At 51.7% G+C, this 23979-nt stretch overlaps 1 protein-coding gene across 21 annotated transcripts in view; it reads right to left on the bottom strand.

Annotated features, from left to right (window-relative positions):
• Positions 1-23979, bottom strand: part of ARHGEF2 (Rho/Rac guanine nucleotide exchange factor 2) — a 62137-nt gene that overhangs the window by 3000 nt on the left and 35158 nt on the right. For 6 of the 21 annotated variants that reach the window (XM_063694169.1, XM_055361751.2, XM_055361765.2 and 3 more), the window contains 20 exons: positions 18212-18356; positions 15880-15947; positions 15476-15539; positions 14696-14825; positions 14368-14477; positions 14054-14197; positions 12020-12270; positions 11680-11805; positions 11192-11309; positions 10752-11000; positions 7407-7483; positions 6804-6973; positions 5047-5114; positions 2762-2962; positions 2250-2369; positions 2053-2120; positions 1875-1910; positions 1617-1667; positions 963-1406; positions 403-616 (listed from right to left, as the gene is read on the bottom strand). In XM_063694169.1, the coding sequence (XP_063550239.1) occupies positions 403-616; positions 963-1406; positions 1617-1667; positions 1875-1910; positions 2053-2120; positions 2250-2369; positions 2762-2962; positions 5047-5114; positions 6804-6973; positions 7407-7483; positions 10752-11000; positions 11192-11309; positions 11680-11805; positions 12020-12270; positions 14054-14197; positions 14368-14477; positions 14696-14825; positions 15476-15539; positions 15880-15947; positions 18212-18356 (2854 nt within the window). Of the gene's footprint in view, positions 1-402; positions 617-962; positions 1407-1616; positions 1668-1874; positions 1911-2052; positions 2121-2249; positions 2370-2761; positions 2963-5046; positions 5115-6803; positions 6974-7406; positions 7484-10751; positions 11001-11191; positions 11310-11679; positions 11806-12019; positions 12271-14053; positions 14198-14367; positions 14478-14695; positions 14826-15475; positions 15540-15879; positions 15948-18211; positions 18357-18589; positions 18972-19024; positions 19543-23979 lie in introns of those variants that run through there. The other 15 variants (XM_031010803.3, XM_063694199.1, XM_019024089.3 and 12 more) reach the window with 8 other exon arrangements.

Below are 23979 nucleotides of genomic sequence, written 5' to 3'. Positions count from 1 at the left end.
CTCCATCTCAAAAAAATAATAGTGAAATAAATTAATTAAATAAAATAAAAAAATAAATAAATGAATTTTTTTTTGTAGAGAAGGTGGGTCTCACTATGTTGCCCAGGCTGGCCTCAAAATTCTGAGCTCAAGCGATCCTCCTGCCTTGGCCTCCCAAAGTGTTAGGATTACAGGCATGAGCCACCATGCCTTTTTAAAAAAGAATCTGTTTTTACTTCTAAAGGTTGGGAATCACCAACCAGTTGGAGGAGAGAGGCCCCTCCTGCTTCCTAGACTTCCACCACCCATTCATCATCAGACAAAACAGGAAGTCCCTCCCTAGAGTTACTAAAAGCCTCACAGGTCAGTTAGGGCCCATTTGGAAGCCACAGCCCAACGGCCTGTACCCAGGCTGCACTCTACCTCTGGTCCATGTCTCCGCCAGGGTCTCACCTCGTGGACTGTGGGGCGGAGACAGACGGCTGCTACCTTCCTCCTCGCTGCCAGTGTCAGGGTCACTGCTGTCTTGCAGCCGCTCTTCGGGGCTCCCCAGTTCCTGCCTCTCTCGGTCCTCAAAGTGTCGATGGACAGAGCGAGTAGTGACAGGTAGATCCAGGCGGTCAGTGCCTCGGCTGGGCTGTGGACAGTGGGCAGGAAGAACAGCAGGTCAGGGACTGAGTAGTGTGAAGATTGGAGGTTCTGCTTGGCTGAAGGCAGCAGCTCTCCCCGCTGGGGCTCACCCATGAGTCCCCTTCAGGAGATCCACCACCAACTGGCCTCTTTCAGCACCATGACCCGAGTTAATTTCCTCCACCCCTGCACCCATCTACATTTCTTTTCAGTTCTCCAACCAGTATCTCAATATCCTTCAAGTCAGTTGACTGATTGCATTTGGGCTCAAATCCCCAATGGCCCAATTTCTTTCGGGCTCCATGGACCCTTATGTCCACCCCAGGTCCATTCACCACTGCAGGCCACCTTACCTGTGGGGGGTTGAAACTCAAGTACAGGGCATCGCCTGCGGGGAGGCTGCGCCGCCGAGGATCCACAGGTCTGCGGGCCCAGGGGGCCTCAGCTGGGAGTGGCTCGGTCTGGCCCAGGGCGGCCAGCTGCCTTCGAGCCTCTTCGGCCTCGCGCTCCAGCAGTGCCCGGGCCTGCTCACTCTCCCGGAGCCGGGCCTCCAGGCTGCCAGCTTCGGTTGCCCGTTCTTCACCTAGCCGCCGGCAGCGCCGTAGCTCCTCCTGCAGCAGCGCATGTTGCCGCTGCAGTAATGCCAGTTCCGTGGCTTGCTTTTCAGGGGCCACAGGGGCAGCCCCAGCCCTGCCAGCCTCCCCATCCCGAGAGTTGGCTCGGCACAGCTTCTCCCGCCGCTCAGGGCCCTCAGGGAACCGGGCTTCCATCAGAGTGTCCTGCTGGGCCACAGCTGCCTGGGAGTAGAATGCAGGCAGAAGGGTTTATCAGAACCCCTGTGCTCTTCTACCCCTCGCCTTCACCCTCCAAGGCCCAGGTCATCGCTCCTGGAGAGCTTGGATTGGGAGGGTATTTAGAAAGGCCTGTTGGGATGACCATGCCCCACCTAAACAGGCATCTCTAGCCTGGCTCCTCCCCCTCCCCATTCAAGCCCTTGTCCTACTGACCTGTAGGCCATGTAGAAGTCCATAGAGATTGACCAATCGCTGTAACGCCTCCTGAGGACAGACAGGGTGGGAACAGGGCCCCAGCTTTAGGATGGGAGAACTGCCCAAAAGTTGAACAAGGGTGGGTGTGGGGACAGTAGGATCCGGAGACATACTTGAATGTAGATGCTTTCCCCACCCCACTCCAAACTGGGCTCTAACTACTCAGACTAAGAACATCCTCCCTTCAGTCTCCTATACCATCAATTCCCATCTCACCTCTTGCGGTGATCTCAGCTGATTTCCATTTCGATCCTGCAGAAATGGGCAAGAATGGGGAGTCAGCAGGCACACAAATCCTGGGTGCCTGCCCCTGACAGCTTTGTGTTGAGGATCCAGAGGCTGGCTGTCCCTCTCCCACCCTCTTGCCAAGTCCCAGAACCTCTTGAGGACCTACCCTCTGGCTAGAGTCTGAGTCAGCTCTGCAGAGTTCAATGGAGCCATTGAAGGTTCTGGCCTCACCATCTGTTGAGAAGGAGAAAAGGATGGCTGAGCTCACTTCCCTGGGGCCCTGATACCACTTGATCCCTGGTACCACTCCACTCACTTTGGCCCCTCCCACCTACTACCTTGGTCCCCTGCCCTGGTACTCACTGGCAGTGACCCCAGGACTCGTGTTACCACCGCTGTCTGGTTCCAAGGGCAGGGCTGGCTCTCGGGGTGTCAAGAGCAGTTCCACTCCTGGCCCCACCAGCAGGTCTTTCAGACCCTCCACTGTGGGGAAAGAGGAAGAGGTGAGAACAGGAATGACACAGGACCCTGAGGGGAATGCCATTCACCCCCACATGTGGGACACTTGGGCATCTGGGGGAATGCCCCCTGTACTGGCAGTGGGATTTCACTCACACAACCACTGATGAGGTAAAGGGCAGTAAATGCCTACGAGGCAGCAGAGTCCATGCAGCATGGACGATATGGAGCAGCAGCAAGGACCACACCTCCTCCCCTGCCTTTCCCAGGAACTGGCCCAGAAGAGGCACTCAGGGCCGTTTATGGTTTATAGGGTTGGCATCCTACTTGTCTGTGTTTGTCCATGTCTAGTCACATGTCCACATTCTGTGATGGTGAGTGCTTGAGCCTGGACTCTTCCCTGGGAGCTCCCTCACCCTCACGGATGGCATCCTGCAGCAGCCGCTCGCCACGAGGGGACTCAAGGGACTCAGAGCGGAAAAGGCCCCTGGGCAGGGTGGGCAGGGCCATCCCACTGCCACCATCCTCTTCGGCCTGGAAATGGGTCATCTCAGCAAACAGCCCGACCTTCTCTCGCAGCAGCTCCACCAGTGCCCGGTCCTTCTGCTGCAACTCCACTGCAGATAAGGAACAAGTGAGCACATGAGAGGACGTAGGGGGTATGCAGGAGCGCCAGCAGAGGACAGCCCTAGGGGAGAGTGGTAGGGTGGGGCAGTGTGGCAAGACTTAATTTTGTTATTTTGGCATTTATAAAAAAGAAAAAGCTTTCTGTTGGTCAGGTGTAGTGGCTCACACCTGTAATCCCAGCACTTTGGGAGGCCAAGGCAGGTGGATCGCTTGAGGCCAGGAGTTCAAGACCAGCCTGGCTAACATGGCAAAACCCTGTCTCTACTTAAAATACAAAAATTAGCCAGGTGTGGTGGCACGCGCCTGTAGTCCCAGCTACTCAGGAGGCTGAGGCACAAGAATCGCTTGAACCCAGGAGGCAGAGGTTGCAGTGAGGCCGAGATCACACCACTGCACTCCAGCCTGGGCGACACAGCAAGACTCTGTCTCAAAAAAAAAAAAAAAAAAAAAAGATTTGTGGAAGGGGTTGCAGGTTGTCCAACAGTGTTCATTCTTTCCATCTTCCTTTAATGAGAAAATGCATAGAAGTTTCATCCGGGCACACATGGCTGCCCAGTTAACAACTATGTTTTCCAGCCTGACTTGCACGTGACTATATTGCTACATGACTACATTCTGGCCAATGGATATGAGCATCTTCCAGATCTGCTCTTAAAAGAAATGGGTATAGGCTGGGCATGGCGGGTGGATCACTTGAGGCCAGGAGTTCGAGACCAGCCTGGCCAACATGGTGAAACCCTATCTCTGCTAAAAATACAAAAATTAGCCAGGAGTGGTGGTGGATGCCTGTAATCCCAGCTCCTTGGGAGGCTGAGGCAGGAGAATCACTTGAACCTGGGAGATGGAGGTTGCAGTGAGTCGAGATCACGCCACACCACTGCACTCCACCCTGGGCGACAGAGCAAGACCCTGTCTCAAAAAAAAAAAAAAAAAAAAGAAAGAAAGAAAAAGAAAAAAAGGGTATAAACTCTGTTCCTTTACTCCTCCTTGCTAGGTGTGATACAGGTGTGACAGTGGGAGCTGGAGTAGCCACTTCAGACATGACATAGAGATGAAAACTTCATGTTAAAGATGGCAGAGCTACACCACTACTCTGCACTTCCCACTTTGAACTTTTATGTTGACAGCAATAATATTCTACCTTGTTGGGTTTTTTTTTTTTTTTGTTACCCAGACTGGAGTGCAGTGGTGCAATTATAGTGTATTACAGCCTTGAACTCCTGGGCTCAAACAATCTGCCCACCTCAGCCTCCAGAGTAGCCAGGACTACAGGTGTGTACCATCATGCCTAGCTATTTTTTTTTTTTTTTTAATTTTTTGTAGAGACAGGGTCTTGCTATGTATGTTTTGTTGCCCAGACTGGTCTCGAACTCCTGACCTCAAGAGATCCTCCTGTCTCCCAAATCCTGCTGGGATTAAAGGCGTGAGCCACTGCATCCAGCCAATCTACTTCTTTTTTTTTTTTTTTTTTTTTGAGATGGAGTCTCGCTCTGTTGCCCAGGCTGGAGTGCAGTGGCGTGATCTCAGCTCACTGAAAGCTCCGCCTCCCAGGTTCATGCCATTCTCCTACCTCACCCTCCTGAGTAGCTGGGACTACAGGCACCCGCCACCACCCCCAGCTAATTTTTTTTTTGTATTTTTTAGTAGAGATGGGGTTTCATTGTGTTAGCCAGGATGGTCTCAATCTCCTGACTTCGTGATCCGCCCACCTCGGCCTCCCAAAGTGCTGGGATTACAGGCGTGAGCCACTGTGCCCGGCCAATCTACTTCCTTTTTTAAGGAAGAAGATTTTTGTGGTCTTTTTGTATAGCAGTTAAATCATACCCTAACTAATATAAGGCCTTACAGTGAAAAAGTAAGTTACTCACCCAACCTTGGTCTTCCATATTATTTTTACACACATGGTAGTATACACTTTACATTGTTTTAAACCTTGCTTTTTTCACTTAATATGTTTCAGTTGTGGATCTACACCAGCCCTCATAGAGCCATCTCATCTTTTTAACAGTTGCATAATATTCCATTGTGTGAATGTATTATAAATTACTAAGGAGCTCCTTGTGGGTGGACTTACTCTTAATTCGCCGCAGGTAAGCCTCATCCTCTGTCTCAATCAGGGGGAAGTCCTCCCTGGATGGGCATCTGGAGGGGTAACAGGTCGCATGCCATTGAGAGACAGAAGCTAGGTTATAGACCAGAATCAGCCTTCCCTCCTTCCCAAACATGCCTTATGCTTCCATCTTGTGATAAGACTCCTCAGCCTCACACCCTAGCTTTAATTTAGTCCTGACCTTCTCCCTTTTCTTTCTTTTTTTTTTGAGACGGAGTCTTACTCTGTCACCCAGGCTGGAGTGCAAGGGCGCTATCTCAGCTTACTACAACCTCCTCCTGGGTTCAAGTGATTCACTTGTCTCAGCCTCCTGAGTAGCTGGGATTACAGGCACGCACCACCATGCCTGGCTAATTTTTGTATTTTTAGTAGACATGGGGTTTCGTCACGTTGGCCAGGCTGGTCTCAAACTCCTGACCTCAGGTGATCCTCGGCCTCCCAAAGTGCTGGGATTACAGGCATGAGCCACCCCGCCCGGCCGACCTTCTCCCATTTCTTAGCACTGATTATCTGCGTTTACTGAGATGTATCTCTCCAAAGGTCGCTTGGAAAGGCAGCACAGTGCAGAGGGTCAAGTACAGGCTTTGGCATCAAGCAAACAGGATGCAAATCCTGGCTCCACTGTTTACCAGGTGGTAACCTCTCTATTTCCTCATTTGAAAAATGAAGGTAATATCTTCCTCATAGGTTTTTCATTAGGATTAAATGAAATGTTAAAGTGCTTTGAACGTAACAGAAGCTCAACAAATCAATTACAATTAATATTATTAATTTCCACAATTATAATTTTTTTTTTGAGAGAGAGTCTTGCACTTTCGCCCAAGCTGGAGTCCAGTGAGCCTGTAGTCCCAGCTACTCAAGAGGCTGAGGCAGCCCGGCAACAGAGAGAGACTCTGTCTCCAAAAAAAAAAAAAAAAAAAAAAAAATTTGCCTGGGGTCGTGGTGGGCACCTGTAGTCCCAGCTATTTGGGAGGCTGAGGCAGGAGAATCGCTTGAATCCAGGAGGTGGAGGTTGCAGTGAGCTGAGAGCGAGACTCTGTCTCAAAAAAAATTAAAAAAAAAAAAGAAAGAAAACCTGTAAAAATCTGAATTAGAATTACACTTCATTCTTTAGGCATAATCTTCCAGAATCCATTTTAAACATCTTACCTGTGCTTTATTTGATGTTTTTTCCCATCACAATTAGACACATAGTTGACTGCCTCAAATCTAATGTGTGTCCAATAGAAGCTAAAGATTTGCTGCTTTGACACACTGATTTCCTTCTTGCTTCTATTGTGTTGAGTTTGTTTATGAGACTTGTTCCTCTCTAGTATCGATGCTTTCATTATCCTCTTTTTCATTCATTTTTAGAAAAATAAATGTAAAATACAATACAATCCAAATAACAGCCCTCTGCCTACAGATGAAGATGTGAATGCAGCTGAAATTGTACTGTTGGCTGGCAGGTATGCCACCATGTGACAGCTCAAAGTATTCCCTTGCTTGTCAGCTCATGCTGAATTTGAAAGGGAGTTGAGATTGGCAATGTATAAAATGTGGCTTTACAGGACATAAGAACATAGGTGACCTTTCCAGTCTTGGGCCATTTTGTCTCTCCCTCAACCTCTTCCCCCACCTCTGAATGCTGGATTCTGTTCCCAGGGAGTTCTATGGTTGGGATCTAATGCTGCAGGTACCCTGAGGTCATAAGCACATGCAGGCGGCAGGCAGACACTCACGTGCGCACGCTCTGCTGAATGACCCGGATCCAGGTGCTCCGGTCATCCCGGGATGCTGTGTGCACCTCGTACATCTCAGGTGGGGCTGCGCTGATCAGAAACATCCCTTTCTCCTGGTTGGCAATGTCTCGTACGATTAGATTCTGCAGCGATACCACTGAAGGCTTGTCCTGCCAGTCAGGGGAAAGGAAGGATTAAGCCTGGGAATCCTGTCCCTTGGCATATTTAGGCCTTCAATCCTTCTGGATGAGGACTGAAAGGACTGAAGAGTCATCTTACAATACCAGTTAAGAGCCAGGCACTGGTGCCAGCCAGAAGGGACTTAGAAATGTGTGCAACCCTTGACAATTTAACTGACTTGAAGCTTTACTTTCATCATCTATAAAATGAGGACGAAAATAATCTTTTCCCACAGGTGTAAAAGTGCCTGTGCACAGTAACAGTACCTGTGAGCTGCTCTTATTTTTTATTATTACGGTAATAGTAACAATTATAGCTGTTTGACTCTGGGGGACTCCAGAGCTCTCGTGGGCTTGGGCAGGAAAGCAAGAAGAGCCTAAAACACTTGTCTGTGCTGAGAAAGGTGAAGAATGAATGTCTCACCAGGGTAGGAAAGATGTACTTCTGGTCCTTTTCCTGGAGAAACACCAGTACATCTGTCATCAGCAGCACTAGCACATCTGGAAGGGGATGAAGGTGGGAGAACAGTCAGCACTAGACGGTCTGAGCAGCTGTTTCCCTCTTTCCTAAGGACCAGGCTTATCCCATCAGGTTAGAGCTCCCAGTTTCCCTCTTCCTGGCCTCTCTTCCCTCTGGCTGCTTGCACTTTTTCAGACCTCTCACACCTCACCCATTCTATTTTTTTTTTTTTTTTTTTGATACAGAGTTTTCCTCTTGTTGTTCAGGCTGGAGTGCAATGGTGCAATCTTGGCTCACTGCAACCTCCGCCTCCCGGGTTCAAGCAATTCTCCTACCTCAGCCTCCCAAGGAGCTGGGACTACTACAGGCGTGTGCCACCATGCTCGGCTAATTTTGTATTTTTAGTAGAGACGGGGTTTCACCATGTTGGTCAGGCTGGTCTCAAACTCCTGACCTCAGGTTTATCCACCAGTTTCGGCCTCCCAAAGTGCTGGGATTACAGATGTGAGCCACCGCGCCTGGTCACACATTCTTACAGCTTAAAAACAGTGTGGGTGGGGGGGGTGGGGCGGGCAGGGTGCAGAAAGATTCATGTGCTATCAGACAAAACAGCGTTGTGGGCTAGCAGGAACCATAGGGATCACTCAGTGTCTTTACAGAAAACCCTTTCTACCTGACTGATTCAGGCTTCTTAACCTAGGGCCTACAGACCCCCTGGGATGTCAGGCTTCAGTGGCTCTGTAAACCTTCTGAAGGTGTGTAAATAGTTTTACATATTAACATAACTCGTGTATTTTTTTGGGTGACAGGGTCCAAGATTTTTGTGAGATTCATAAGGTTCCCCAGAGCAAGAGGGACCATACTTTTATTTTTTATTTATTTTTAATTTAATTTGATTTTATTATTATTTTTTTGAGACGGAGTCTCACTCTGTCGCCTAGGCTGGAGTGCAGTGGCGCCATCTTGGCTCACTGCAACTTCTGTCTCCCAGGAAAAAGCGATTCTCCTGCCTCAGCCTCCTGAGCAGGTGGGATTAAGGAGCACGCCACAACACCTGGCTAATTTTTTGCATTTTTGTAGAGACGGGGTTTCACCACGTTGGCCAGGCTGGTCTCTAACTCCTGACCTCAAGTAATCTGCCTGCCTTGGCCTGCCGAGGTGCTGGGATTACAGGCATCAGCCACTGCGCCTGGCCTATTTTTTATTTTTTGGGACCAAGTATCGCTCTGTCGCCCTGGCTGGAGGGCAGTGGCGTGATCTCTGCTCACTGTGACCTCTGCCTCCTGAGTTCAAGCGATTCTCATGCCTCAGCCTCCCAAGTAGCTGTGACTACAGGCGAATGCTGCCACGCCCGGCTAATTTTTGTATTTTTAGTAGAGATGGGGTTTCACCATCTTGGCCAGGCTGGTCTCGAATTCCGGACCTCAGGCGATCTGCCTGCCTGATTCAGCCTCCCAAAGTGCTGAGATTATAGGGATGAGCCACCGTGCCCAGCCTGGACCACATTTTTTAGCCTTTAAATTCCATTTCTAATATCTAACTAAGGAAGACCTTTACGGCTATCTGACCTAAATTCTCCCTGTCCTGGCATATTCCCACTTCTAATTTTGAGCTTGGTAGGGAGGGAGAAAGTTTCCTTCCTCTCGCAGAGGACTGAAAGACCATCCCTCACCCACCCATCTCCTTCAACCCCAGCAGGCCCCTGCTTCAATTTCCTTCTCTGCTTCACACTCCAAGCTCTCAGATCCTATGGGGTCAGCACTCCAAGACTGAGGGAGGAAACAAAGATCAATTCCATAAAACTTGGATGTCACAATCAAGAAAACACAGAGGGCGAGGCATAGTGGCTCACATTTACAATCCCAGCACTTTGGGAGGCTGAGGCAGGAGAATCACTTGAGGCCAGGAGTTTGAGCAAGACTAGCCTAGGCAACACAGCAAGATCTTATCTCTACAAAAAATTTAAAAATGTGCTGGGTGTGGTGGTGCAGGTCTGTAGTCCCAGTTACTCAGGAGTCTAAGGCAGAAGAATCACTTGAGCCCAGGAGTTTGAGTTACAGTGAGCTATGACTGCACCACTGCACCCCAGCCTGAGCAGCAAAGCGAGACCCTGTTTCTAAAAAAAAAAAAAAAAAAAGAGAAAACATACACTCCTCCTTTGCCCTTGGGGATTTTACTAAACTGTGGGCACACAGAAGGGGAGGGCTTTTGCTAAATGCTTCAGAAATAACACTCTCCAGCCTTGCTATTTTTAATCCCCCATGGTTTATATTCTTAGCTGCTGCGTGGGAGGGATGGGAAGGAGAGAAAGGGATAAAGGAAAGAGGCTGGTGAAGACTGACAATATCCAAACCCAGGGAGCAGGGATTTCATGACACAGGTACAGAGGCTCAGGCAGGCTTTGGCCTGAGGTATCACAGTTTCCTATTGTCCCTCACATCTCATCCCCAAAGCCAAGGCCTGCTATTCTCTTGCTTTGATTTAGGTGAGAAAGACTTTGCCAGTGCAGACAAATTCTGGAAAGAGAGCCTGGGAAAGTGTGCCCTGGCCCCTGATCTGCTCCCTCTGCCCTGCTGTCTCTTCTCCTCCCTGCCTGTCCTTCACCGGCTCAGTCCCCTCCTCTGGGCCTCCTCTGGCTGCGCTCCCCAAAGCTCTTGCTTACTCCCATCCCTGGTAGCTGGGATTCCAGCTGGGGGAATCAACTGATCCTGTCCTCCAGTCTGAGAGCTTCTTTGTCTTCCTCAGTAAAACTAGTAGCTCTCTGGGCATGCAAGGACCAAAGAAATTATAAAATACTGATAGAGAAGACCCTGTATGGTCCATAAAGTTAACTGCAGAATTCAGGCTTTTCTGCCACAGAGATCCTATTTTTCTCTCCCACTGAGTCTCACTGTTGTATGGGCTGCATAAAGGGAGGTTGATTCTTTTTTTTTTTTTTTTTTAAGATGGAGTCTTGCTGTGTCACCCAGGCTAGAGTGCAGTGGTGCAATCTGGGCTCACTGCAAGCTCCACCTCCTGGGTTCACGCCATTCTCCTGCCTCAGCCTCCTGAGTAGCTGGGACTACAGGCGCCCACCACCACTCCCGGCGAATTTTTTGTATTTTCAGTAGAGATGGGGTTTCACCGTGTTAGCCAGGATGGTCTCAATCTCCTGACCTCGTGATCCGCCCGCCTCGGCCTCCCAAAGTGCTGGGATTACAGGCGTGAGCCACTGCAACCGGCCAAGAGAGGTTGATTCTAAGACCTGCAGGCATCTCCCACTCTCCATCTGACTTTGAATTCCTGCCTAGTCTGCCGAGCAGGTCTGACCTTTGAAGCGCCCCGTCGCTGTCTTCCAGAGCAGGCAGCCATCGTGGATGAGTTTGCGCCTCAGAAGTTCCTCTCGGCCAAAGGGGCCCTTGCCAGGCACTGGGGTTTGGGCCCGAGGGTCCATGCGGTTGTAGATCTCCTGCAGACGGGCCCCTTTCTCCAGCTGATAAATACCCTCGTCCACATTGGACAGCAGCTCCTTCACTAGCCCCAGTGCTGTGGTCAGGTCCTGGCGCTCCTCCTCGATCCCTGGCACCGGGGGTTGGCATGGGGAACGGCTCAGTTTCACTCACACCCCAGTTCCCATCGTGTCTTGATTCCACATTTAGAGGCTGCCCAGGGTTTCACACCCGACCCCACCCTTCCTGTGGTCATACCGAGCCTTTCCTCACCCCAGGTGGCCGTCTCCCAGTGGCCCTCTCCTGGGCCTGCCTACTCACCGTGGGAATGCTGCAGGATGCGGCTGATGAGTAACGGGTACTTGGTGATGCGCTGAGTCACCAGCAGGATGCACTCCTGTACCCCGTGCCGCTTGAGCACGGCGGGGCGGGTCACTTTCTACAAGGGAGGAGGCAGGGCTCAGGGCCAGAGGGGAGGGCAACAGAAAGGCCTGGGGCCTGAGCTCTGGTGCTGGCCCTGGCGTGGCCATTTACCTCATGCTTGCCTAGGTGACATATCTGGAAAATGGGGATAACAACGCCACAGGTTTGTTGTGAGGACCAACTGAAGGAGCAAAAAGTACTTGGGAAACTACCGCAACGTGCTCTAGCATTCTGAGGGGTTACTGCTGACAGGATCTGTGTATGGATGGTCCGCATGGGTGGCGAATGCCTGACCTCCATGTGGGTGCAGCTCACAGGCACTACCCCCATGAGTTGGGGAGGGTGGGTTTAGGCCATGAGCATGGGATCTGGAGAGGTCCGCTCACCCGGATGAATTGCTGGAAGCGTTTGTCTCGGGCATACAGCTCCTTATAGAGCTTTAAGGCCTTGGTGTGGCGGCTGCAGAACTCCGAGTAGGTCTTACACATCTGCTCCGCACTAGGACCTGAGAACTAGAAGTTGGTCGAGTAACGTTAGGTCAGCATTCCCCCAAAGCCACACTTTACCCACTAGACACACCTCTGGCCTCCTGCCAAACAGGCTGGCTTCCTGTTTCTCCAGCTCTCCCTGGCTTCCCTCCAACCCCTAGAATTTGGACCCAAGAAATGCCCAACCCAGTCACACCTCCTTCCATGAATGTCACCCAGGGGTCCTGCCTTTTCCCACCTGGCTGATAAGCAGATCACCCAAGCGATGGATGACAAAGTTCCGGGTGCTGCCAGGGCACAGGGCCTGGCGTCGGCGTTCTAATAGCTGGCTGAGGAAGCGTGTATGGATGTCACTGAGCTCGTCCACGCAGGGGAACAGGCCCTGGACCACTCCCGGCTCCAAGTGTAGCTCTTCCAGCATCCCCGTGCGGAAGAGGCGGGTCATGATCTTCAGTGTCCTCACATGGTGCAGCTCTGTCTGGATTAGCTCTGTGGGGGACAATGGGACATTTGGCCTCTACCCTGGCTTGGCTAAAACTCGTGGGGCCCTAGGATAAGGACCTCACAGTTCACGTGAGGTTTTCAAGGTCCCTTCCAGGTTAATATTCTGCATTATTATGATCTTAGATACTTTTCTAATCATTTTTATCTTTTTTTTTTTTTTTTTTTGAGACAGAGTCTCGCTGTATTGCCCAGGCTGGAGTGCAATGGCGCGATCTCGGCTCACTGCAACCTCCGCCTCCTAGGTTCAAGCAGTTGTCCTGCCTCAGCCTCCTGAGTAGCTGGGATTACAGGCACGCGCCACCAGGCCCGGCTAATTTTTGTATTTTTAGTAGAGATGGGGTTTCTTCATATTGGTCAGGCTGGTCTCGAAATCCTGACCTCGTGATCTCCCCACCTCGGCCTCCCAAAGTGCTGGGATTACAGGCATGAGCCACCACACCCGGCCCTCATTTTTATCTTTCAAAAATTTTATTATTATTATTTTTTTCCAGAAATGAGGTCTTACTCTGGTGCCCAGGCTGGAGTGTAGTGGCACAATGATAACTCACTGCAGCCTCGAACCTCTGGGCTCAAGCGATCCTCCTGTCTCAGCCTCCCAAGTAGCTGGGACTATAGGCACATGCCACCACACCTGACTAGTTTTTTAAAATATTTTTTAAAGACGGCTGGGCGCGGTGGCTCATGCTTATAATCCCAGCACTTTGGGAGGCCGAGGCGGGTGCATCACCTGAGGTCAGGTGTTCGAGACCAGCTTGGCCAACATGATGAAACCCCGTCTCTACTAAAAATGCAAAAATTAGCCGGGTGTAGTTGTAGGCGCCTGTAATCCCAGCTACTTGGGAGGCTGAGGCAGGAGAATTGCTTGAACCTGGGAGGCGGAGGTTGCAGTGAGCCGAGATAGCGCCAGTGCACTCCAGCATGGGCGACAGAGCAAGACTCCGCTTCAAAAATATATGTGTATATATATATATATATACATATATATATATATATATATTTTTTTTTTTTTTTAGAGACAGAGGTCTTGCTTTGTTGCCTAGGTTGGTCTCAAAATCCTGGCGTCAAGTGATCCTCCCACCTCAGCCTGCCAAATCGCTGAGATTATAGGCATGAGCCACCACGCCCAGTTCCATTTTTTATCTTTACACCTTATCATCTCAAGCTGTGAGCTATTTTAGGGTAAGAACCATATGTCTTCTACATGTCGAGGCTCCCCACAGTCTCCAGCACGGTGTTAAGCATGGAACAAGCACAGAGTAAAGACTGAAGACAGAGATAAAGAAGGGATAAACAGAGGGTGTTGGAGACCAACAGCATCAAGAGGTGGGGACCTAGTGGGCAACCTGTGGGATACCAGGCAGGGTCTTGTAGGCCAAGAGGGAAAGGGTTTTGAGAGGTAGGGGCTGGTAGAAAGAAGGACACAGCCGGGTATGGTGGCTCACGCCTGTAATCCCAGCACTTTGGGAGGCTGAGGCGGGCAGATCACCTGAGGTCAGGAGTTTGAAACCAGCCTGGCTAACATGGTGAAACCCCGTCTCTACTAAAAATGCAAAACTTAGCCAGCATGGTGGCAGGCGCCTGTAATGAGAATCACTTGAACCTGGGAGGTGGAGGCTGCAGTGAGCCGAGATCATGCCACTGTACTTCAGCCTGGTTGAGAGAGTGAGACTCCATCTCAAAAAAAAAAAAAAAAAAAGAAAAAGAAAGAAGGAAGTAGATAAACAGGACCTGGTGAAGGAAGAGGAAGACTAGGGTGGTCTTGGCTTACCATAGATGACATCTTGCTGCTTCATCACCTCCTTTTTATGCTGCTGCAGGAAGCTGCTGTCCACAGCAAGGCTCCAAGAGTCAGCTGCAAAGTCCTTCTCATCCATCTCAAAGTCACTCATCAGCTCATTGTAGATTACCTCTGCTGGACATTTGCAGGGCAAGCAACTCAGAGGTCTTGAGTTCCCTTCCCTGGGTCCCTGGCCCTTCTCTAGATCCCTTCCCTTCTTGTCCTTCCAGGCTACTCCCACCAGCCTCTCATCCCCCAGCCCCTCTTCATGTTCCTCAGGGCTCCCCTGGCCCAGGCCTGCTCACCTTCGTCAATGAGGGATTCCACGGATAGGGTTCGGTTCCGCACGTTGAGGGAGTCTGTGGACTGTGAGAGGATCCGGCGCAGCCCCAGGGGAGACTCATCATTGAAATGTCTGAAGAAAGTGGAGGCTGTCTGCATCACCCCCAGTCGGGCAAAAGATCCCTTCCCAGGTAGGGAACCAAAGCCAGGATCCAAGAGGCGGTCCCCCTAAGTTCTCCTTATTTGTCTGTCTACAGTTCTGAACTCAGGGATGGAAAGGGACCTCTCAGCACCCCCTTGGCCTCCACTGCCACACTCTCTGGCTGCCCCTTTCCCCAAACAGAGGCTCACCCAGCAATGTTGGTGGTAGAAACACTCTTGGCTAAAGACAAGGAGGAGCGGCCACGGCGGGAGCCCAGGAGGGACTGCCGGAAGCTGTCGGAGGGGTAGATGGCCGAGCTTGGCCGCTCCCGGATGGTTGCTGTGGGGGAGAGATGCCCAGCAGGCAAACATCAGACTCTGGTGCTTCCCAGGATTGAGGCCTCCCAGGCTCCTCAATGAGGAATGAGGCATCCTCTCACTCCACCTCAGCCCCTCTAGTCAAGAAGATGATAATGAGAATGCCACCTTACATTTGTGCCATACTCTAATGTTCACAAAGAGCTTTTTCTTACTTATCTCCTCCCTGACATAAGCCTATAAACAAACAGGAGCTCAGAAAGACAAAAAGACTTGTCCAGGGTGACTTGGGTAATGGCTAGGCAGGGACTGAGGCTCTGCTCTTTATACCTAAGGGCCATGCTCTTTCTGTTACACCAAAGCTGTCTGAATTGACACCTGACAGCTGCTACCAACACTCCCGAAATGCAGTGTAAATAACTGATAAAAATGCAGGCTGTGGCCAGGCTCAGGCGACCACCCATCCCCAGCCCTCATCCCCATTCGGACTCTCCCCTCCTGCCTCTAAGTCCAAGAGTCTGAACCCTCCCTTAGGCCCCCACTATCTGCTTCCAATCGAGAAGAGGAAGGTGCTATGCCTGGGAACAACCTTAGTGGGGCAGCAGAGCCCATGGGTTGAGCAGCCTGGGGTCCAGGGTCTTAGGGGACCTCCTCCACTCCCCAACTACTCACTCTTACTTCGAAGAGAAACGGACTGCAAGGCGGTGTTGTTCTTCAGCAGGGCCGCTTTCTGTTGCTGTGAGACAGAGAGCAGGAGAGAGATACCAAGAATGGCTGTCACCCAAGGATCACCCCCAGAGGCATGGGACAGGAGCTAGGTGGCTGGCCCCCTTAGGAGAAAGCTGGCACTATGGTTAAGGGGATCAGGGTGATTGAGCCCAGTGCTGCGGGGACATGTCTGCAGCAACAGGCCTGGCCTACTTGGGGCCCGAGGCCTGGGGTTGAGGGTCTGGGCTGCCCCTTGGTGAGGAGGTGGGTGGTGAGAAACACAGGGTAGGGAATGAATGGAAAAGGCATGAGGGTACCACATACTCACTACCCTCTCCCCCAGCCCTCTGCCCTCCCTGCCGTCTCACCTTCTGCTTGACCTTGGTACAGTTGGCGAGGGTGTCTTTACAGCGGTTGTGGATAGTCACATTGCAGGCTGGGAGGGTGGGGTAGAGAGGGTGAAGGGAGGGCCGGGTGGTACAGGAGGGGACACACCCACATGCAGACACCCATCTCCTCCTGGCCACACAGTCCTCGGGGACTCTCCCCCCTTCCCCGACTTCTGGGCCATTACCACACCCCAGTCCCTCTCCTCCCACCTCCCTCTTCCTTCAAGCAGGAAATGAAGTGAGGGGGGTATAGGTGCTGAATGAAATTAAACAATCAAGTGGGATGGGCAATCCTGACCCCAAGGTGGCCTGAAGGGCGGACCAGAGGGGAACAGGGGTCACTGGCTGCCAGAGATGAGCTCAAGAAGCACGAAGGTGGTTGCGAATGGCAGATGGAAGAGAGGACTCCCACAGAACAGAAGATGGCACAGAGGCAGCCAGAATGGGGGCTAGGGGCAGGGGGGAAATTTACATTCCCTGAGCTTTTATAATAGTAAATGTTCCACATTTACTTAATCCTAACCACCCGTGGAGGGAGGTTCAGTTATCCTCATTTCATGTATGAGGAACCTGTCCTGGAGTGGCTAAATCGTCCATCAGAGGTCACACGGTCAGTGAGAGAGGTGGGGTTTACACTCCGGTGGGCCTGAATCCAAAGGCCGTGCTCCTTCCCTCGCACCACATGCCCTGGACTCTGGCTGGGCCTCAGCAGCTCCAAGGCTGATGGCTCCAGTGGTAAAGAAGGGACAGGCAACTCCCTACCAAGCCTGGCCTTCTCCCTTCCAGGCCCAGGGAGTCCTGTTCCCCCAACTCAGGCAAATCCACAGCTCCCACACTCCATCTGCTTCTCCGCCATCCTCCACCCCACCTTGCCATGGGGTAGGAGAGAAGAAGAAAGGAGGATTCACTGAGCCTAGGCACTGGGACCCTGGCCGTGCCCTTCCCAGACATGCCCTCAGCTCCCGGCCCTCTCCAGCTTCCCCTCCCCCATCCAACAACACCGGAAACTCTGCTAACTCTTTCAGACAATACCCAGCACCACGCTCACTTCCACAAATACAAGGCAAACAGGGTGGAGCAGAGGGGGCAGACAGAAGTGGGGGTTGCAGCTGCCCCCACCCCCCTGGAGCTCCCTTCTCCTACCCCCAACACTCAGTGTCTCTGGATCGAACCTCCGCTTTCCACCTGCTCTCAAAATAGTGCTGCCCGCCTCCCCTGTTCCCCTGGCAACAAGCTTCCGGATTGGGAATTTTGTCAGGTCTCTATAGGGATCTAGATTGGGGTTCCCTCCTCATCCTCACAACTCTAAATTGAACAGTGAGGAAAGTAGGGAGGCTTCACTGATTTTCTTTTCTTTCTTTTTTTTTTTTTTTTTGAGCGGTAGCAAGCTTTATTGTGAAGAGCAAAATGACAAAGCTCCCACAGCGTAGAAGGGGACCCGAGCGGGTTGCCCATCACTGGTCCTTTCTGGGGGTTCCTTCCCCAAGTTTCATAGGGATTTACAGGCTAGAGCTTTTGTCCGCTATTCAGTAGCAGGTCACAATACCTTCAATCCTGCTCTAATCAGAGGCATCTCTGCCATAACTTCAGGAGGAATTGAGGGAGAGGGGGCAGCAGGAGCCCTCTGTATACTGGGGAAGGAAAGAATTCCTGGCTTATACTCCCTAAAGACAGGGCTACACTCAGACGTGGATGAAGGGCAGGAATTCTAACCCCTGCCCCTCAACACACACATCCCTGCTACATTCCGTCTTTCTCACTAGAAATTTGAGATGAAGGGTCCTAATCACATCTTCTGCTTGAAACAGCAGAGATTTCAGGCTCCACCCATAGTCAATAGAAAGAAAGGGGCAAGGGGACTGTGAAGTCCTGAATGCCCAGCTCTGCCCAGGAAGACAGGCAGAGCCAGCTGCAAGGCTGGCAGCTTTCCACCCAGTTCCTCTGTCACCCCCCACCCCACCCCCTCCACACATACAACATTCCTGCTCCTTCTCCAATCAGTTCCCCTAACCCTTAGCAGCTGTTCGGGGAGCAAGGGGGGTGCCTGGTGGATGACAGCTGCAAGAGGAGCCAGCACAGCCTCCCCTCCCCCACATTCCCAGATAGTCCGGCTTATGCCATATTCCAACAGCCACCACCCCTCAGAGTGAGGACAGGGAGCAAGGGATCAAGCAACTGGCCCTGGCATTTGGGCCCAGCTGGGGATCAGAGAGAAGAGTGACCCTCATGGATCCAGGCAGAAAAAACAGATGAAAAGATCAGGGTCAGTGGGCACCGAGTCTGGGTGACTCTCAGGGTCCAAACAACTTACTTGGGCAGATGAGGGCTTCCTTGGCTGTGATGCTCTTGTTACAGGCATAGCACATGGTCATGCCTGAAACTGAAATGGTGGTGAAGAGGTGCCCATTGGTATAGCGGGCATCCTTGGCTTCCTTCATCTTCTCCTTTTCCCGGGTCTGTGGAAGGGATGAGAGGGAGAGGAAGTGAGGCTGGAAAATGCCAGGGTGCCTGGAGTCCAGAGAGACAGGCTGGGGGCAGAGGCAAGGAAAAAATGCCAGCCTGAGGATGCTGGAAAGACACCAGTTCCTAAAGCAGAGCCTGCAACTGGGTGTCAGAGGCAGCTGTCCGGGAGTGACCAGGCCAGGCTCTGGGGCAGCCAGCCCGGATGGGTTCTGGGTCCCTGACCTACCTGGCCCCTACGGCTGGGCTGCCTCCTGTTGCCACTCATCTCCCTGGCTCTAGGTCTCTGCGTCCTCACTCCACCTTCCCAGCCCTAGCTCTGCTCGCCCCCGAGCTGCTGTACTCTCTTCTCTGTGCTAGGGGGAAGATGCGCAGAGAGGAGGGGAGAGCAGGCGAAGCGGAGGGTGCCAGCTCACCAGCGCTTTCCAATCTATGGGAGTTAGCTCCTCTTATAACCATGACAACCAGTGTTGGATCTGCTGTCTCTGTGGCAGTCACAGTGGGGGGGGCAGGAGATCCCCTTATTAGATTGGCTGAAGGGGGCAGAATGCCTCCCCTGCCACCCCCAACCCAGGGGTCAGGATCCCAGACCTCTAACTGTTTTCACCAACCCTCAGCCACGGCACACAGGGCCTGTCTGGGAGGCAGCATGTCCCCTACTAACCTTGAGGCAAAGGCAGCTAGCTGCCTTTGGGTCACTCTTCCACTCTGGGATCTTTAAGTAAGGAAGCTCAGCCAGCCATCTTGGTTGCTTCCAGCGGAAAATCTCTCCTGCAGTCTAACTTTTATCCCTCTCATACTACTTTCCAGAGTTAAAACCTAGGAGAGTTTCCTCTATTGCTCCTTACCCAACTGGTCTCTCCCATCCTAGGAAGTCCTTTCTGACATCTACCCTCCATCCTTCAGTGTTGATCTCCGCAGAGATGGCGCACACCTTCCTCGGAGCCTCTGAGCCGCATTTTCCATCTCTGCTGTCTCCCATTTCCCCCAGTGCCCCTGCCTCTGCAAGTCAAGTCATTCTCCCTGACCTCCAATCTGTCCCTCTTCAAGCCCCTGTGATTCCCAAAAAGCCTGAGAAGGTGAGAAGAGGGGGATATCACTCTTCTCACTATTCTAGGACCTTCCTTAGTTGTGACTCTGATCTCTGGATTTTCCCTCCGCTCTTGGAGCAGGACTAGAAGCTGAGAAGACCACTCCCTCCAAGGTTTCCCAGGCTCTCAGAAATCAAAAATCAGGATCCAGATGGCTGAGGGTAGAAGCCCCAAGTCAGAGGACCTGGACTGGGGACAGAGGATTACAGCTCAGCGGGAAGCACTCAGCCCGGACTCTAGGAGACCAGTACTGCCTCAGCCGAGGCCACGAGGCCACGCCAGCAGCTGAGAGGTGGAGGAGGGGAAGAGATGCACGGGCCTGGTGCTTGGGGCAGAAAATGGTAGAAAGAAAGGGGAAGTGTGGAGGGGCTGAGTCAACAGTGCAGGGACAGAGGGCATGGGGCTGCAGTGCCTGGGCCCAAGATCCTTCTCTTTCCTGCCTCTCTTCCCAAGCTCCAGGTTTGCCTGATGATGTCCAGAGCCCAGAGGTCTTGGGGTCAATCCCTTCTCCCCTCATGCATCCTCCCCATCCCCAATCATCCATTGTTCGCATCCTCCTCCTGTCTCCTGCTCTCTCTGTCCTCCCTTCTCTTCTCAGGGTCTCCCTCCTAGGCTCCTCCCGCTCTGCCTTCCCTTTCTCAGCCTTGCTTCTCCGCCACTGTTCTCCTCTCCCGCCCACAGCCTCTCCTCCCCTCCTCCTCACGCAGGCCAACTGCTCCTCTACCTAGGCTTATTCAGGAAGCTGAGCTGCCTCTAGCCTCGAACTCAAACCTCTAAAATGTTCTGGCCTCCTTTTTTCTATTCTGGCACCTACATACCCGGACCACTAGAAAATGCTCCCTTTGGTCTAACCTCCACCTATCTTGCACCAAATTATACCTCTTTAGAAGTTCAAATTCAGGCTGGGTGCAGTGGCTCACACCTGCAATCCCAGCACTTTGGGAGGTCGAGGCGGGTGGATCACCTGAGGTCATGAGTTCGAGACCAGCCTGACCAACATGGTGAAACCCCATCTCTACTAAAAATACAAAAAATTAGCTGGGCGTAGTGGCAGGCACCTGTAATCCCAGCTACTTGGGAGGCTGAGGCAGGAGAACTGCTTGAACCGGGGAGGTTGGAGGTTGTGGTGGGTTGAGATTGGGCCACTGCACTCCAGCCTGGGCCACAGAGTGAGACTATGTCTCAAAAAAAAAAAAAAAAAAAAAAAGTTCAAATTCACCTTTGAATAATAACCTCACAGGACCTCAAACACCAAGTCCAAAAATCTCTTCCCACTGCCATATACTCTCCCTTTTCTCCTCCTCTCCTGCCCTCCCAGCCTTCTATATAACACAAACCAAAAGTTTGAGCATGTATTACATTTGAATTAAAAGCAAGAGGCCGGTGAGGTGGCTCACACCTGTAATCCCAGCACTTTGGGGGGCTGAGGTGGGAGGATCGCTTGAGGCCAGGAGTTTGAGAACAACCTGAGCAACACAGCGAGACCCATCTCTATAAAAAAAAAAAAAATATATATATATATATATATATATATATACACATAAATAAAAGCAAGCAAGCTGAAAATACTATTAAAAAAAACAACATGGCTGGACCAGGGTCACTCCAGAATGGGCAGTGCTGCAGCTCTGCCCCAGTGCTGCTACGAGTACTCTCTTCCACACCTGACCTCTGTCCTTTGCCCTCCACCCTCCTCCTGTGGCATCCACAAACATTCATCTGTCTGACCAGCTCAGATGGAGTGGCAAAGGGAGGGAGAAGACTGGGGCAGCCAGAGAACAGGGTCTCTAGTGGCCCTTCCTCTCTCTGGCATCAATGCTCCACAGACAGCCCTGGTACTCTGGGCCCTGCCTCCTCCACCTCCCAACACTCACCCTCTCTCGAAGTGACCCCTGCTCTAGGTGGGCCAGCAGCGGGCAGCAGCCACAGCAGCAGCACATCCTAGCACGGGCACTGCCCAGCAGCAAGCGACCCTGGCACTGCCTAGTGCTATTGTCCCGGAGGTTGCCTGTGCCCGCCCCAGGTCTCAGGCTTCTGAGGATGGAAGGACATAGGGCCTGCTTACCAGGGGTGCCTGCTCCAGAGGTGGAGTGAGTGGGCTTGTTTGGTTCTTTGTCCTACTGTTTTCCAGGTATTCTTAAGATAATCACATTGGTCTCCCATTTACCCATGCCCAAGTAGGACAGCCCTTTACCTCCAAGACCCAACCTATGCACCAAGAAAAAGGGCCCATTACTCCACAATCCATAACACCCACCCCAGTGCTCAGAGGCCCTTCCTGCTTGGTTCAGTCCTTTGCTCTCCAGCATCTAGAGACTTTTTTTTTTCTTTTTTTTTTTTGAGACAGGGTCTCACTCTGTTGCCTGGACTGGAGTACATTGGCATGATCATGGCTTACCGCAGCCTTGACCTCCCGGGCTCAAGTGATCCTTCCACCTCAGCCCTCCAAATAGCTGGGACCACAGGCATGCATCATGATGCTCACCTAATTTTTAAATTTTTTTTGTAGAGACAGGGTCTTGCTATGTTGCCCAGGCTGGTCTCGAACTCCTAGGATCAAGTGATCCTCCTGCCCCGGCCTCCCCAAAGTGCTACAATTATAGGTGTGAGCCACCACGCTCAGCCCTAGAGTCATTCTGTCTCTTTCTCACAAATCCCATGGGAAGTTCTTGCTACACACCTTCATCCACACTACTGCTACATCAAGGATAAATAAAGAATATGAAAGCCCTTAGCACAATACCTGGTATACAATAGGCACCCAATACATGTCTCAAAATGAAAGAAAAGGAAGGAAGCAAAGAAGCAAGGAAGGATGTATGGACACCAAGACATGGGGTCTCAGTAGCACCCTGGCCCCTATTCTGGAAACCCTCTTCCTTCCTTATCAGAGCTTTAGAACCTTCTGTCTCTTCTTGTTTCTCTTTTCTCCCTCCTCCTGAAGGGCTCTAAGCCATTCTCTCCTATTTCCTTTGAGTTTAGACCCTGAGGGTTTCCTCTGGAAGTCAGAAGACCAACCCCAAACTTCCTTCCACTGTCATCCCAGATCTCAGTCACTTTTGGGAAAGAAAGACAGGGCCAGGCCGAGAGCAGTGGCTCACGCCTGTAATCCTAACACTTTGAGAGGCCGAGGCGGGCAGATCACTTGAGATCAGGCGTTTGAGACCAGCCTGGCCAACATGGCAAAACCCCATCTCTACTAAAAATACAAAAATTGGCCGGGTATGGTGGTGGGCACCTGTAATCCCAACTACTCAGGAGGCTGAGGCAGGAGAATTGCTTGAACGCAGGAGGTGGAGGTTGCAGTGAGCCAAGATCATGCCACTGCACTCCAGCCTGGGTGACAGAGCGAGACTCTGTCTCAAAAAAAAAAAAAAGAAAAGAAAAAAGAAAGAAAGATTGGAGCAATGGCAGAGGGCATTGTGGATCTCTACTGAAAAGCTCAAAGGCAAACACAGTCTCCCCTCTTCTCTCCACTTTGTCTCCCAGAATAAGGGATGAGGAAACAGTGACGTACATGGAGGGGAAGGCAATGCCAAGGCTAGGATTTTGGCTTCCTGGGCTCCCAGCAGGCAGCAAGGCCAGGCAGATCCACCCAGGTGAGGTAGAGCTTCTCCAAGCAAGCCCTAAGCTCTCATCTGACTTTTTTTTTTTAATAATAGATTTCAAAAACTTAATGTTTTTGTAGAGATGAGGTCTCACTATGTTGCCCAGGCTTGTCTCAAATTCCTGAGCTCATGTGATCCAGCTGCCTTGGTCTTCCAAAATGCTAGGATTACAGGTGCGAGCCACTGTGCCCAGCTCTCTCAGCTGCCTTTGCTTCTCTCTCAGGTATGTCCAAATCAAGACTTCTGGGAGAGTCACAGAGTACTCAGAATCACCTCTCCTCCAGCTGTACCTGGCAGCAGCCCCTTCCCCAAGATGGTGACACCTCTGTCCACACCCTCTGTAATAGTGACCGGAGAGCCTGTGGAGCATTCCACCGGGATTCGAATCACCTGTGGCTCAGCCCCTGGACAGCAGAGGCGCCGTTGGCTATGAAGGGCACTGAGTCCTGGAGGAGGAGCTATAGGGCTGGGAAATGAAGAGGTGAGGGATTGCTGGGGGTGGGACTGAGAAGAGGGCTTGGGGTGGTCTCACCCGGGCCCTGCTCCTTTATGAGCTTCCAGGGACAAGATGAAGACAGGAGGCAGAGGGGCAGGCAGCCAAGTGGAAACACTAATGCCAAAGCCAGAAACAACACAGAAAGACATCACTGCACACACAAAGGCACTTAATAAATGCTTGCTTAGTGAATGAAGATGAGACACTGGCAATGGGGGTGGGTACGGGTGAAACGGAAGAGGATTGCTAAGGGCCACAAGGAATAAATCAGGTTAGGGATCCTGAGACCCAAGCATCCTGGAACCCAGCCTGCCCCCTACCCGGCCACACCTGTCAGGCCAGGAGAGAGAGACAAGCAGAAAGAGAGAGGGGGGTAAGCGATGCAAACAGACAGGCATTTGTGCAAGTGAACAATAGCTGTGCC

The sequence above is a fragment of the Gorilla gorilla genome, chromosome 1, assembly GCF_029281585.2.
Source record: "Gorilla gorilla gorilla isolate KB3781 chromosome 1, NHGRI_mGorGor1-v2.1_pri, whole genome shotgun sequence".
Lineage (NCBI taxonomy): Eukaryota > Metazoa > Chordata > Mammalia > Primates > Hominidae > Gorilla > Gorilla gorilla.
This window is presented reverse-complemented; position numbering and strand designations above follow the sequence as displayed.